At 39.9% G+C, this 15,213-nt stretch overlaps 1 protein-coding gene across 5 annotated transcripts in view; it reads left to right on the forward strand.

The window, feature by feature from the left end:
• PTPN2 (protein tyrosine phosphatase non-receptor type 2) overlaps positions 1 to 13,621 on the forward strand; it is a 29,729-nt gene extending 16,108 nt beyond the window's left edge. For 2 of the 5 annotated variants that reach the window (XM_057397424.1, XM_057397421.1), the window contains 4 exons: positions 4,355 to 4,564; positions 5,035 to 5,193; positions 6,959 to 7,149; positions 8,748 to 9,330. In XM_057397424.1, coding sequence (XP_057253407.1) covers positions 4,355 to 4,564; positions 5,035 to 5,193; positions 6,959 to 7,149; positions 8,748 to 8,955 — 768 coding nt within the window. In that variant the 3' untranslated portion in view covers positions 8,956 to 9,330. Of the gene's footprint in view, positions 1 to 4,354; positions 4,565 to 5,034; positions 5,194 to 6,958; positions 7,150 to 8,747; positions 9,331 to 9,727; positions 9,851 to 13,315 lie in introns of those variants that run through there. The other 3 variants (XM_057397423.1, XM_057397422.1, XM_057397425.1) reach the window with 3 other exon arrangements.
• Positions 13,622 to 15,213: the final 1,592 nt, after the last annotated feature.

Consider the following 15,213-nt stretch of genomic DNA (forward strand, 5'->3'; position numbering starts at 1 on the left):
TGTTTGTGAGGATTATTTGGCCCAGTTATCATCCTTTCCATTTTTGTGTACGTATTTGAAAACCATGTTGCCAAGCATTAGGGTGAGCAAATAGAAGAGGTTGTGGTAAGAGTTAATTTAAGATTTTGAATTTCAGTGCTTATAGAATACTGTCCTTACAGCATGCCTTCTCATTTTGATATGATCAAATTAGTAGTTAATGCACTTAAGGCAAGATCATTAAATACCGCTGTGTGCTTGTAGATGCATTTTATGCCCTCGTATGTTAGACCATTTCAGTGCTTAAACTGTGAAATGAGGGATTTTATAAGGAGTATCTGAAATTTGACAGACCAGCATTTCACCTGTTTTACTTCACACTGAAGGCATCAACTAACTTTGAGTGTTTTGGTAGCATTTTATTCTACATTCATACTTTCAGGCGACTGAACAACCTAAAGTAATTCTAAGATTTGTGTACATTTTTGTTTTGAATGATTGGATAGTCAGTGTAAGAAGGTTCTTGTTTTGAGACAAGTTAATCTAATGGCATCTGCTCAAGTCCTCCTGTGGCTGTCTGCTTGTAACCTGGAGCATGGCTTGTGGTTTGATCATCCTCTGATGTTGCTGTTAGTGGGGATTGCCAGCAATCAGTGGAGAACTGTACAGTGTGGTGGTAACTTTATCAGTTGTAGCTGTGTTGGTTATTTACTGACAGCTTATCCCAGTAGTCCATGAAACTTTCACTAGAATGATTTCCCCCATTTTCTTGAAAAGTTGTTTGTTTAAATGGTGTCCCATGATTATTCAGTGATTTTTATTTTTGGTAGGTAGTCTTAGGGGATAAATCTTGGAAGAATATCTTGTGGTTCTAATAAGCTGTTCCCTGTTAGAACATAGGAAAAATTTTATATTATTCCTTGACTGCTGAAGTCCAGCTCTTTTTCTTTAAATGATTATCTAGGCTCCTGATAACACTTTAAATAAAACTAGTTGTTCTTTAAATTTGAATTTCTGTCTATTGACAGTTATGAATCCTTAGCAAGCCAAACCTTTTCTCGTTACAGCCCTGCATTACTTCATTTAAGTGATAGCTGTGGTGTGCAGCTCAGTGACGGGGGAGGCCTTTAAGAAAGGGTGGTACAGATGCTCACACAAAGACAGTATTTCAGCTGTACAGATGACTGCCAAGCACCACTTGAAAGAGCCATTCTGTTTAAGAGAGAAAATGTGGGAGGTTTGAAATATTTGAATGGAATTTGGCCATATGATTAGAAACTGCAGGTTCAAAGGCGATCAGCCAATTCCGGGGCACTGACACGGGACTCCCTGAGAAAGATGAAGAGACTTGGTATTTTTAAACTGAGCTAAAGGAATGGGAAACTGGGGGATGGATAAAGCCTTCTTACAGTAGGGGGAGGAAGAAAAAAGTAATTCTGTGGGTTAAAGCCAGATGAGATGTACAACAGCACTTTTTAATCTCTCCTTTAGAAATACTTGGTTTTGGATTAGTGTATGAGCTGGGTGGCAGTTGGCCATGTGCTTGAAGCACTACTGTTTTGGGGTCTTTTTAAGAGGAGAATGCTAGTGCTTGTGACAGTATGGAATCTGGGAAAAATCTTTTCTATAGATAAGGGCATTTTTGCCTTGAGGTGTAAAGAAGTCTTTCATCTGGAATGCTATTTTAAGAATCCTGAGGGGGAGAGTATCAATTACAATTTCAAAGGATCATTTAGATTCACACGATTCACCAACTTTAATCTTTGATTTACCTAGTATGTGTGTTCAGCTGATCTCTCCAGTTTTCCTCTCAATTTTGTTTGCAAATTAATGTTTTCTTACAAATAGAAGAAATTGCTTAAGAGTGTTGCTTTCTTTAAAATTCTGTAATTTCATAAAATCATAGAATAGTTTGGGTTGGAAGGGACCTTGAGATCATCCAGTTCCAACCGCCTGCCACAGGCAGGGGACACCTTCCACTAGAACAGGTTGCTCAAAGCCCTGTCTAACCTGGCCTTGAACACTGCCAGAGATGGGGCAGCCACAGTTTCTCTGAGCAACCTGTGCCAGTGCCTCACCATCCTCATGGTGAAGAGCTTGTTCCTTGTATCTAATTCAAATCTACCCTCTTTCAGCTTAAAGCCATTCCCCTTTGACCTATCTCTACATGCCCTTGTAAAAAGCCTCTCTCCAGATTTCTTGTAGGCCTTGTTTAGGAACTGAAAAGCTGCTCTAAGGTCTCTCTGGAGCCTTCTCTTTCCCAGGCTGAACAACCCCAGCTCTCTCAGCCTGTCTTCATGAAAGAGGTGCTCCAGCCCTTGGGTCATCTTTGTGGCCCTCCTCTGGACTTGTTCAAGCAGGTCCACATCCTTCATATGTTGTGGGCCCCAGAGATGGATGCAATACTGCAGGTGACACCTCAATGAGAGTGGACTAAGGGGAAGAATTACCTCCCTCGACCACACTCCATTTAATAGAGCCCAGGCTTTCTGGGCTGTGAGCACACGCTGCTGAGTCATATTGAGCTTCTTGTCAACCAACACCACCAAGTCCTTCTCCTCAGGGCTGCTGTCAGTCCATGCTCCATCCAGTCTGTATCCACGCTTGGGACTGCCCCAACCCAGGTGCAGAACCTTGTGCTTGGCCTTGTTGAACTTCATGAGGTTTGTGTTAGCCCCCCTCTGAAGCCTGTCAAGGTCCTTCTGGAATGGCGTCCCTTCTTTCCAGCATGCTGACCGCATCTCTCAGTTTGGTGTTATCAGCAGACTTGCTAAGGGCGCCTCAATCCCACAGTCCATGGCACCAACAAGGATGTTAAAAAGCATTGATCCCAATACTGGTGCCTGAGGAACACCACTTGTCACTGACTTCCACTTGGGTATCAATCCAGATTCCTTATAAAAAATGTATCTCCTTTATGATTTTTAAACAAATGGGTAATTTCAGTTGATTAGTGAGTTAATTCACTAGTTGAAAAAAACAGTGCAGAATACCACGAGGAAGATTTCAGTTGAAAACATGAACTGTTTTTAATGCTTTGCTACAAACAAGAAAAGGCAATCCCAGTGTATTTATACAATTTAGGCCTCAGTAGATCTTTTTCCTCTTTCAAATCTTACAGTTTACTCGCTTCCAAATATGATAAATCAGATTCTGTTGTCCTTTTTGAGCCCTTAGCCAAAAGACAAAATATTTTTGGAATAAAACTGTGCATTTGAGAGTGACTTCAGTCATGTAAATACCCACTGCTTTCTTTGAAAATATTGGCAGTCCTGCAGTATCAGGCATTAAAGGCAAAAGACAAAATGGAGGAGTATTTTTGTTACTGTGGTAACCACGGACTGGATTATTTTAGTTTCACAAAGGAGTTTCATAAGTTGAAGCAGCTTGAGCAGATGAAAACCAGCAGAATTTATTTGAATTTCATAGCTGTATTTTACTGTTGCTGAAAAAAGAAACATAGCTTTTCTGGAATACATTGGTATTTCAAATCTTCTTGTGTTCCAACTTTGTGGAGATTTATGTAGATTCCTATCTTATATGAAAATTGAGGTGAAATGGAAGGAAGGTAAAAATAACCTGTCTAAAATTTCTGAACTAAATCAGTGATCAAGTTGTCTAAAAAATCACTGTGGCAAGGGGTAGTATTAACAGCAGGTTGAAAGCGAGTTCCGTAAAAATATGATCCAAATTTGTCATCAAAGCCTTTCAGCTATATACTTACTCTCTTGCTGTCATTTCAGTGCTTGCAGTTAGTTGGTTGTGTTGGGAGAGGAGTTGCATGGTTCTAAACCTACTGTGGGGTTTTTGGAAGCCTTCTTTCTTACTTACAAAGTGTGAGTATGTCCAGCACAAGTCTTGCTAGACATCTGTTCTATGGGTTCTTACAGGCTTTTTCCAGGAAGCTTCCTGTTTCTCTCAGTAGTGTGGTTAGTGTAAAGGAGATGCTAATTCCTCTAGATATTAAACCTTGCTCTGAGTGAGAGTGGAGAGTGTTTACAGTGCTGACAGGTATTTTTTTCAGTCATGTTAATGCTAGCAGTCTCCTAACTGCTGCCAGCTGTTAAGTTGTGTTAATGGTAGAAACAGAAGAATATTTGGGAGCAAGTAATAAAGCAACTAAAATACAATACTGGAAATTTGAGAAGAACCAAAAAAATGTGTATTTGAGAAGAACCAAAAAGGGGACGGATGAAAACCTGCTTCAGGTTGTGCTGTTGGTTGTCATCCAAACTGAAGCAAGGCATTGGATTGTTTGTCTAAATGGGAGGTTTAAAATAGAAGACAGCTGTTGATCTACATTGGGGAAATGTGTGCTAACCAAGCAACATTAGAATACTTTCTAGTTGTATTGTTTATTTGTTTTCACTTCTAGACTGGCGAGTCCAGGATGATCTTTCATTTTCATTATACTACATGGCCAGACTTTGGAGTTCCTGAATCCCCAGCTTCATTCCTGAACTTCCTGTTTAAAGTCAGAGAATCTGGCTCACTAAGTCCGGAACATGGACCTGCAGTAATTCACTGCAGTGCAGGGATAGGACGTTCCGGCACATTTTCGTTAGTAGACACTTTTCTTGTTCTGGTAAGTATTTGGTCACTTTCTCTGTCGCCCTTTCCTTCTCCCCTGCATCCCTCCCTAGTATGGGCTTTTTGGTCAGGAGGTTTTGCTTAGTGCTAGTGAGAAGTATAGCGCAGGGTTAGGTGAAATTTATTTAAATTATAAGATATTTGTCTTCTGGTTTGGTTAGGGCCTCTCAACTTTCTGAAATTTAAAACTTGATATTATGTTACTGATTTATTTGATTAATACATGATCATTGATTTCATAATAAGCTTTCATTAGATGGTTTGCCTATGAAAACAATTCATCATTTGACATGATGAAACCAAGAAATCATTTGAGATGTTAATTTTGTATATAACTAATAGAAACATAATACAAAGACTTTAGTAATAAAATTAAATCTAAAAATTACTTTTTGCAAGTGTTTATTTTTTACATGCCATCTCTGTTCAACAGTAATTACATTGTCAATATAACTTTCTTTACAGATGGAAAAAAAAGACTCACCTTCTGTAGATATTAAGAAGGTTTTACTGGATATGAGGAAATATCGAATGGGACTTATTCAGACTCCTGATCAACTAAGATTTTCATATATGGCTGTAATAGAAGGAGGAAAACTTATAAAGGGGGATTCAACTATACAGGTAAATGTTTAGCTCTGTATATTTAAGCATAAACAGATTAAGTGCTAACTAGTTAAATTCCTAACAGTATTTAAAAATGTAACTTCACGGGATTTAGGTAATTTGCCTTTTTCAGTAGATGACTAGAAGGTGTTAGAGGATCTTTGATCAGTGCCTTTTACTAGCTAAACTTTTGATCCTATGTAGTTGTCCCCTCTTAGATAAAATACAGCTTCTGTACAAATGTCTTGTAAAAAGATTAAATTGGTATCTTCAACATTGAAAAGCAGAAGTGTAATGCTGAGTATCACTTTGAAAAGATAGCAAGGATATTTTTAGGATTTCTTAATCTTTGCAATATGTTTTCATACCAGTAAAGTTGCCTGGTGTTACAGGGAACATTTACTAGTACAGTTGCTTTTTGCTGCTTTTTTTTTTTTTTTCATATCCTTTAAGATTTGTGTTATAGTAAGTAGAATCCAGTTCAATATCATGAGTTTGGAGCAATCAGATTACTAGATCCCACTATTTTATCAGTGTGGCTTGTAGATTTAATAGTAGCTACAGCTGGTTTTGAATGGGTGGGGCTGGGTGGTAGGACTGGGAGGAGAGGCTGTGAAACAGACTCAATTCTGCTTTTATGTGCTAGGGCTTCTTTATTTTGTTGGTTTATCTGCTTCATTCATGATTTTAAGAAATCCCATTTCCTCTTTTCTGTGGTTCTGTTGTCAAGAGTCTTTTTGACAAATGTTTCTTGACTTGCTACACAAAGAAATAATTTCACACAACTGCTAGTCAGCACCTAGGTAGTGTGCTGCTAGTCTGACGCCCGTGCTGTATGCCTAAAAGACTGCATGATTCATCCTAACACTAACAGCAGTTTAGCCTCTTTATTTTCTGGAAGCTGTTTCTGGTGGTAGGAGGGTATTTTCTCTAACAATGTTTTTCTGCTTTGTTTTTTAAAAAGCCGTGCTCCAAACTGAGCAGCTCTGGTTCCTGCACTTCCCCATTTAGATCACATGATTTCTTGTTTCTGGATACAAGGAGGCATTGTCAACTCAGAATACTGCTTGTCAGGTTCAAGTGTGTTACTTCTTCATACCAAGAAAATGCCTAAGGAGGCACACTTCTCATTTGTTCTTTGTTTTCTTTTTCTTGCTATGATTGTTCAGGTGATCTTTCTTAAACCAGTGTTCTCTGCAGTGCAGGCAGTTGCCTTGGTGTTCTTCTCTTTAGGCCTTAGGGTCATGTGCAGAAAATTAATTGGCAGTACTTAACAGGAGTATTTCTTCTTTCAAGGTCAGTTAGATCATTTTTCCCCGCTGTATGGAGGGACAGTTGTACTGTTCAGAGAGTGAGAGGTGCTTACTTCTCTCTGCTAGTGATGGGGAGGGCATGAACTCATTGGAAGTTTCTGTAATAGACCATTACCTCAGTGTTCACCTCTGACATCTCCATGGATTTTGGAAGTCAGTAAATATGTAGACAAACACAATGTATACTTGAGCCTTTACTTGCTTACAGCTAATGAATGGCTGCAGCTGCAATACTCATACCAGGGAGGGGCTGAGGAGTCTCTTTCCCTCACTAAGTACCTAGAGAAATATTGGAAGGGATCTTTGTTGGAGAAGATGGATCTTCAGCTAGCAATTTAGTCTTTTTGGGTTTTCCTTGAGCTAGTGGTTCCTTTAATCTACTTCTCTGACTGTTCTGTTGGAGGGCATCTTGGGCAAAGAGGACCTTTGGTGTTAAGGGGATGTTTGAAATGTGTTCTTCTTGTCTGCAGAAACGGTGGAAGGAGCTCTCTAAGGAGGACCAAGAGCCAAGTTCTGAGCAGTCTCCTCCACACCCAACCAAAATAACCACAGAGAAGTACAATGGGAACAGCATAGGCCTGGAGAACAAAAACCAAATGGAGAAAACAAATTCTGACCTGTCCAATAAAGTTCAAGATATCACAGATGGAAACAGTGAAAGGTAGGCAAGGTGAAGAAACTATTTAGAAGGCAGCAGATACTCTCTTAAAAGGCTGAATTACTGTATGTTTCTCATAAGAAAACTGCAAGATCTTTCTTCAGTAGAGGAAAAGGACAGGTGGTATTTGATGATCTTACTTAATTATTTTAAAAATACAACTTCAGTTACTACTCCTTGTGATAAAGTTTTTTTGTTTAAAGGTCAAGAGAAAAACCCAGATGCCTCTAATCAGAGCAGCTCAACCTCATGCTTGAAAGTATTTTCCTACAGACTGTCAGTGAACTCTCTTGTGCAGTGTGAATTGGGTCCTGAAAGTGCCTAAAATAATCGACACTAATTTTTAAATACAATGCTATTACATCAGAAACAAAAGTTTTATCACTTGCCACTTTCTGTATGGTGACTGAAATTGTATTGTTGAAACCAAATGTTACCTTCCACTCATGTTAAATCTACCACTGTGAGTACATCTCTGTGGTTTAGCTGTGTCATGTGAACTTACCTTCCTGAGTGCTAATGCCTCAGCTGTGAGCTGCTGTACTGGGAATTACAATCTTAATGGCTGTGCCTTGAGATGCTGTGTCACTCTGGTCTAGTAGCTAAATGTGGATCCATAACCAGAGATCCAGAAACCAGACTGGGATGTGCGGAGCTGTGCAGCTCACAAGAGGAGGCAGAAATCTGTGCCAGAGAGCTGTGCTCGGAGATGAGATGCAGCAGTTCAGTGAAAATAGACTGGAATTCTGAAATGCCAGATGGCTTACTGCATGCCCTGATGAGTTTGTCTCTCCATGGCTTTGAGTGTTTTGAAAAAGAATGACAGCAGTCCTGTAGATGTTTACAGGAGCCCCTCACAAGCAGGAGGGGTGGCATGGATGTGAGTGCGGAGGTGTGCTGGGTGGAACCTGGACAATCAAAGTGGATTTTCATGTCAAGAGTTATGCTTTCTTAGAGGTAGCGAAGATACTTTTAGAGACACGACTTACAAGGCACCCCTAACAGTGTAGCAACACGTGGCTGATCTGTAGCCTGTGTCCTTGTTCAAAATTTGGTTTACAGCCCAAGATGGGTACTATTAAATCTGCATGCAAAACATGAGTAGGTTAGAATCCATACCTCAGTGAGGCTGGTGTGAGCTCTACATGGGGGCACACACTTAAATACTACAAATGTTTGCACATAGCACTGACACTGCATATAAAAGCAGCCTCCATGCAAAAGATCTCAGCTACTGAATGGGGACACTGATGGGGCTGAGAGACTAAGCTCAGGTAATTAAACTAATTCTGTTTTCTGTTGAACGTGTAGGTCAAGCAGCACTTACATCTTTACATATGTCATTTATTTCATGGGGCTTCACTGACATGAAACCATTCACATCAAGTTTGTTAAAATAGAATCAAGATTGCTTGATTTGGATTTTACATGCTGCTGCCATGTGCTGATGAAGGATTGATTAACTGTTTGGAGTTAATCTCTGTTAACAGTTAATAAACTGTTGGGAGAAGGATTACGTGTTGCGATGAGGTTTAATGTTTTCATAGCCTTTTTAACTCTTCTACAATTAAAGATTTACCTTTTTCTTCTTCTTTTCTAAGTACTGTCCGAAAACGACTGCGGGATGATAGAAAAGCTAACACAGCACAGAAGCTGCAGCAGATGAAGCAGAAGCTAAATGAGACTGAAAGAAAAAGAAAAAGGTGGTTATATTGGCAACCTATTCTCACTAAGATTGGGTTTGGTACACTGATTTTAGTTGGCTCTTATTGGTGCTGGAAAATGTATTTTCAAGAACATTCCTTGTAAGTAAAGAGTAAGCTTGTCTGCTCCAGCAGCTAATCCTGCTGCAGGGTGCTGACTAGGGGTATGACTTTAAGCAGTGAACTCCTTACACCTGGCATGGGTGCAGACACTTTACAATAGAGGAGTGATGTAAACTTGGTAATGTGTCAACATCTCAGGACTTCCCACTGCAGGTACTTAGAACTGCGGCCCCCAACACAGTTGATGGTTTTTGTTTATATGAGCAGGTACAAACTTGCTGCAACTGTTTATACTTTTTAAAATGGTGTTCTATCAGATCTTAAGCAACCCGTAAAACACAGGGGTTTAGCCACTGAAGGCTGGCTGGATTTAAATTTATACACCAGACATAAGCAATAAACAGTGTTGTATCATTTACATTATTAATGCAAAGAAGTTATCCTAAATGTGTGTAATGTGTAATGTACTAGTGACATGAACATAAACATTTTATATTCTTATGAACTAGGATAAATATATTTTATAATTGCATATTTAATCTTTTTGTAGTTCACTGTACTTTTGAAAGCTCAGTTTGTACAAATTTCTGAACAAAAAGAATTTGATTTTGAAACTAAATGTAATTATAATTTGTGCATGGAAATAATAGTGCAACCATTCTCCATATTTTGACTCTCCAGTTTATGATCTGAGCAGCTAGGGGTCTGATAAAGCACTTGCCAGTTTCTACTCTGTTAATCTGCATTCCTTATTTATTTTTTTGTAGTTTTCATTATTTAAGTGAGACTTAGGAATCTGATTTTCTTTTTTTAAGGTTTTTGAGAACTTAGCCCCAACTGAAGAGCGTACTGTTAAGTTGATTAATATATTCAGACTTCAACTGCTGTTTGAAGGCCAACGTTGTTAAAGTTCTGACATTCCATTAAATGTGAAACGTAATGTTTTGTGTGTCTATAGATTCTAATTGCTAGAAAGACTAAAATGCATTCATCAGTATTAAGTGTAGAAAGCATATCAAAGGAAACTGTAGTTGGACTTGCAGAGGTGGTTTTCACAGCGTCCCCAGTACAGTGCATTCAGCTATACAAGCCCCTTCTGTAACTTCACGGAGTCTAGAACTGCTTTTGAGGTTCCCCAGTACTGCAGTAGGGGCATGATGTTGAAACACTCGATGACTGATGTTTTGGGACAGCTGTGGTGCAGTCCTTTTAAAATTACTGAGCACTCCCTTTCTGTTAGTTGGTCAATAGCACTTTCTGAATAGTAATTCAACACAAATCACTTTCTATCCTTTAAATTCTCTTTGAATACAGAGATGGAATGTGGCTGTCGCTCAGGCTGTTGTTCAGGTTGGGACATGATAGTTTCTAGCAGTGGACTGCAGTTTGAAACCTGGGGTTTATGTATTCAAGCATTGCCTCTTTGGGCACCTGCAGAGATGTTGCATCTTCTCCCTCCATTTTCCTTGCTCCGTTGTCTTCTGTTGTGTACGTGGGCTTGGGGGTTGCCTCCCCTGTTTCTTTTTTCTTTTTAATTTCTCCTTTTGTAAAGCACTTCTTGGATTTACTGCTGAAAAATACTCCAAGAGCTGGATGATTACTTCTGCCCCTTATCCAAAGGAATTAACTTGAAAGCTTTCCAGTATGTTCAAGCTCAGTAGTAACATACCAGGCGCAGGGCCCAAGTAGTCTGATGTTCAGTACGCAAAGCTGAGTTTACTCTTTAAAATTCTCATTTCACAATAGTTGATACGGGTTTTGGACTACACTGTTATAGTAAACAACTGCTTAAGGGTCCAGCTAAAAAAAAACAAGTGCAGTTTCACAGAGTTCTGAGTTTGGGAAACTGTGCATCAGTAGGACAAGGTGGTTTGTCCTGTGGCATTATCAGCTATGCAGCTCTAAAAGCAAAACAGCTTGCTGCCTGCAAATCTGAAAATGTGCAATTTTAAGACACTTCCTACCTTCTACAACTGCAGCAACTCTTTAGCCAGCAAGAGGCTTGGCAAAGGTTTATTTATTTAAATTGAGAAGACAGGCTTTTCGCTATCAGCTGTAACTGACAGTAGGTGTAAATGTGTGTGCCTTATAAAAGATATCTTGGTTATAGAAAACCATGTGGGATGTTATTAAATGCTTTTGTAACAGAAATATCCCAGATGTTACTGTAAAAACTTCTGACTATCTAAGGAAAAAGCACAGGCAAAACCTTGACTGAAATCCCCCTGTCATTTATGGCCTTTATTTGCATGAGAAGGATTTCCTGAGCCATCAGTATCTTACAGACCCCAAACTCCAGCCGTGGCTGATTCCATCTCCTGAATTATGGATTTTGTGTTTTCCCGCTCCGGAGCAGGGGCTCCTCCTCTCTAGGTGGTGCAGGGCGGGAGCGGCCATCTTGTCTCACCTCGAGCTCTCTGACCCTCATACAGCAGGACTTGCATGTTCAGCCGTTCGATCTGGTTCTGTGGCTGTAGGTATCTGAGAGTCTGCACTGTTACTGATTTAGGACCATGAACCAATCCAAATCTTGGACAAAAAAGTATTTTGTACAGTGAATTGTTCATGATAGTATGAGCATAGGACAACATTTAGATCTCTTAGTGCATTCCAGGAGATAACCTGGATAAAATGTTTTTGTTTTTTTTTTTTCTGGTCTGTCAGTAATCCTTAAAAACCAGAATCTGAGGGAGGCTTGGTCTCTTTCCTGCAGACTGAATCCTTGTGCTACCTTGTTATTCTATAGAATGTAGAATTCTCTAGAATTTAGAATGTTGTTCTATAGAATTCAGTAGTTTTGCACAACTTGGACCCTAAATAGGAGCCGATACAGGCCAAAATGGAGAACTATCAATCCCAGTGACCTCTGTTGTAGAGCTTGCTTAAAGGAAGAGTAAAAGGACGTGCCTGCCTCCCCCCAGCCCCTGTTTCTGGAAAGCTGCTGGCTGGTCCTGTGCTACTTCTAAGAAGCTGTTGCACTCAATTCAGTGTTCTTATGTTGGGTTTTCCCCTCTGTTCTGGAAATAAATCGGTCAAAAGAGTTGCTGCCTGGTGGGCTGCTCTGAACTCTGTTAAACTTGGGTACAAATAATGCACGTTTTAATTAAAAAAAAAACAAAAAAAAACAACCCCCCAAACTGGCAAACATTTAGACCTCTGTTGCAAGGGGGTTGCAAGTTTGGAATGAGTCCTTCAGGTTTTCTGTTCTTGGTGCAGGGGCAGTCCACTTGGAGTGACGGTACAGCTGTGTTTATTCTTGAAATGTGTGAAGTAAAAGAATTGAACTTGGCATGAAATAGAAATTTAACATCAATACAGATTTATTTTACAGAACTAAGGTGTTGCACGCAAAACTTTGCTTCTTCTGTTAAACCTCAGTGAAATGGTTTATTGATGCCAGTTTCTATCCCTCTGAAAAGGGAAAAGGCATAAATGCTTGTGTGTGTGTGTGACTGGATTCTGTGGGTGGTGAAAAAGCCTGTCTAGCTTGAAGTTTAACTGAATGTTAACCAAATTATTTAGTTTGCTCTTTGGCATTATAGTTAAACCTGAGACACTTGAGGACTGTACAAGAAACTAGGTTAACAATGAGAAAAGAAAAAGTCTTCTGCCTGGCCAAGCGGCTAAAGTCAGAGGATGGAATTTGCAAAGTTGACGTAACGCACAGTAGTCTTTCTCAGCTTTTCTGTTTTCCAAAAACCTTTTAGGTCAGTCTTTCATTTTTATGTACGAAAAATAAATGTGTTCAAAATCGCATCTCTGTCTGAGTCTTTATTTAAATTGAAGGGATAAATACTTGGAAGAATTTATTTACTGAGTCTGAACTGATCAAGGAGAACTGCTTTATGAATCAGTGCAGTGCTTGCAGAACTTAGAAGTGTTTTACTTGTAGCAGCTTGGATGTCTGGTGCTGTAAGCACCAAGGTCTTTTTCTGTGTTCCTCAGAATAGAGCCTTACCTTCTTGTAGCACAGCCCACCCAGTGTTAGAATGTCTGCCTCCCTGTGAGAACCCTTTGCCTAGAAACACTTTTTTCCGTGCTGCTGTGCTGGGACTGGCCCACAGAGCCATGAAAGGCAACATCGGTGTTGTTGAGGTGCAGCCTCCCTGCCCTCACTAAGGCCTGAGGGGACTGCTATGGTGCTTGTGGTTGAACACGAGGAAGGGGTTTGCTGGGCTGAGACCCATACTTCAAGCTCTCCAGCCAGTAAGTGCCTTATGCTGGAAACTGTCCTGGCGAGAGCACTTGCTACAGCAGACCATAGTCAGTAGTTGCTCCAGATGTGCGAGAAGCTGTTTGGTGTTTGTAGCGAGTTGCAAAGCCGCTCTCTGTGCTTATTTATTTTTTTTTTTACCCCCAAACTGTGTACTGAATCGGTGACTTTCTTTTGCGTTGTGTCGCAGGCCGAGACTGACTGACACCTAAGCCTTCAAGACTTGTGAATATTCTGCAGCTATAAACTGCAAATTATTGACATGCAAAGCGAGACATGACCCCTCTTCGGGAACAAAAAGTGAGGTCTGTTAAGTACCAAGAAGACCTCAGTTATCTGTTTACAGCGTAAACGGCAGCGAGGGGATGAAGACCACCAGCAGCCTGCTACTTTGCAAAACAAAATAATTTGCCATCTTGTGTTTTTACGATGCCTGTATTAATGTAGAAATGATGTAAAAGAAATAAATTAGGAAATATTTTGGTTTGTACTGCCATTCTTACTGTATTTTTATACTTTGTGGCAGCATTAAATATTTTTTTAAAAGGACAATATGCTGTTGTGTGCACATTATGTTAGGGAGAAACTGTTAAGAACCTGTTGTGCAAAAAAAAGGTATGTCTCCCCTTAAGGTTTCCTGCTATCCTGTCTTAACTGGAAATGGCAATATGATTAGAATGTGCTTTATGCAAATATTTCCTTAATGTTAAGTATTGTATTTTGAGCTAGGAAGAACTGTAGCACATTTCTGTTGTAATACAACACTAGGAATATTATTTTATTAATCCGGTTGTTTTGGTAATCCTTCTTACGCTTACTAGATAAAAATTGCACAGAATGTTCAGAGTAACCATGTGAAGGGGAAGTGTTTTGTTGGTGATGCTTTAAGGGAGGAAAGAGGGGAAAGCTGACCTCTCCCTACCTGGGTCATAGTTAATTAATGGGAGCCAAGGGCCAGATGCAAAGCGCATGAAGTCAGCGGTGGTTTTATTAAATGTGCCGTCACAGTGTGTTGTATGTATGATACTTCACGTTTCCCATCTCCCCTTGGCGTTCTCCCCAGCACAGTCTCAACAGTGGCATTGGCAAGGGGTAAGCGGGGAGTGCTGCTGATGGGAGTTCCTCTGATAGACTCAACAGGGTTTCCACCCCTGTGCCTTCTGTAGCAGAGCTGGTGGAAATTCTGCATTTGCTGCATTCTCAGTATCGGATAAACCTTAATTCACTAAAAAACTGTTTAATAAGACTGGCTAAACTGGTATGTGGTGGGGTTTAGATGTAATTTGTACTTTGCATATTTGGTACAAATCATACAGTTACTGGAAGTACAGCAGGGAAGAGGTGAGAAATCTAGGCCAACTATGACTGCTTTTGCTAAAATAAGCAGCAACCTGAAATCTTAAAAGCAACTGTATTCGGAGTTGTGTTTAACATGAAGATGAAGCTGAATCGGGAGTACTTAATGCCATTACTTGAGCTAAGTACATGCTTGAAATAGTCCAAATCACCAGAGTCTGGTTTGTCTAAAAATTTTACTCGCTTTATATGACTAGTATTGTCCTTAGGCTGTGTTATGGAGAAAACATCACAACTTGATTCAGCTTTCATTTTCAAGGTGGTACAGCTTGACAAGGAGCATTGATGAGGGATCAAGGTCTATGCAAACCTCTGCAATAAACCCTGTGATTGTGGTGGTTAAACCTGCCAATCCAACAAACAAAGGTAACATTGTCATATGTGCAAACTCCTAGGTGGAGGACACAGTAGTCTAACTCATCGTTGTTCTGGGGATCTCTGTGCTCCAGAGGGAAAGACAGCAGCATGACAGTGTAACACAGGAATTGGATGAACAGAGAGGAGAAGGCTGATGCAATTCTGAGCATGAAATTCATCAGAACTTCAGAGAGCGTGGAAAAATTTACAAGAGCTCAAAGTAATAAATTGTAAAAACTTTAGGGTTTTAACTGCTTACTAGTATTACATTTCATGTCTCATGATGCTTCTTAATAGCTGAAAAGAGATGCCAGCAGTGGAAAACTGCTTATGACGAGCACAGGTTCAGAAATCAGTCGAATGAGTAAAAGAAGA

The sequence above is a fragment of the Pezoporus wallicus genome, unplaced genomic scaffold (genome assembly GCF_028554395.1).
Source record: "Pezoporus wallicus isolate ANWC-B61680 ecotype Strahan unplaced genomic scaffold, APGP_CSIRO_Pwel_v1 contig_227, whole genome shotgun sequence".
NCBI classification, from domain to species: domain Eukaryota; kingdom Metazoa; phylum Chordata; class Aves; order Psittaciformes; family Psittacidae; genus Pezoporus; species Pezoporus wallicus.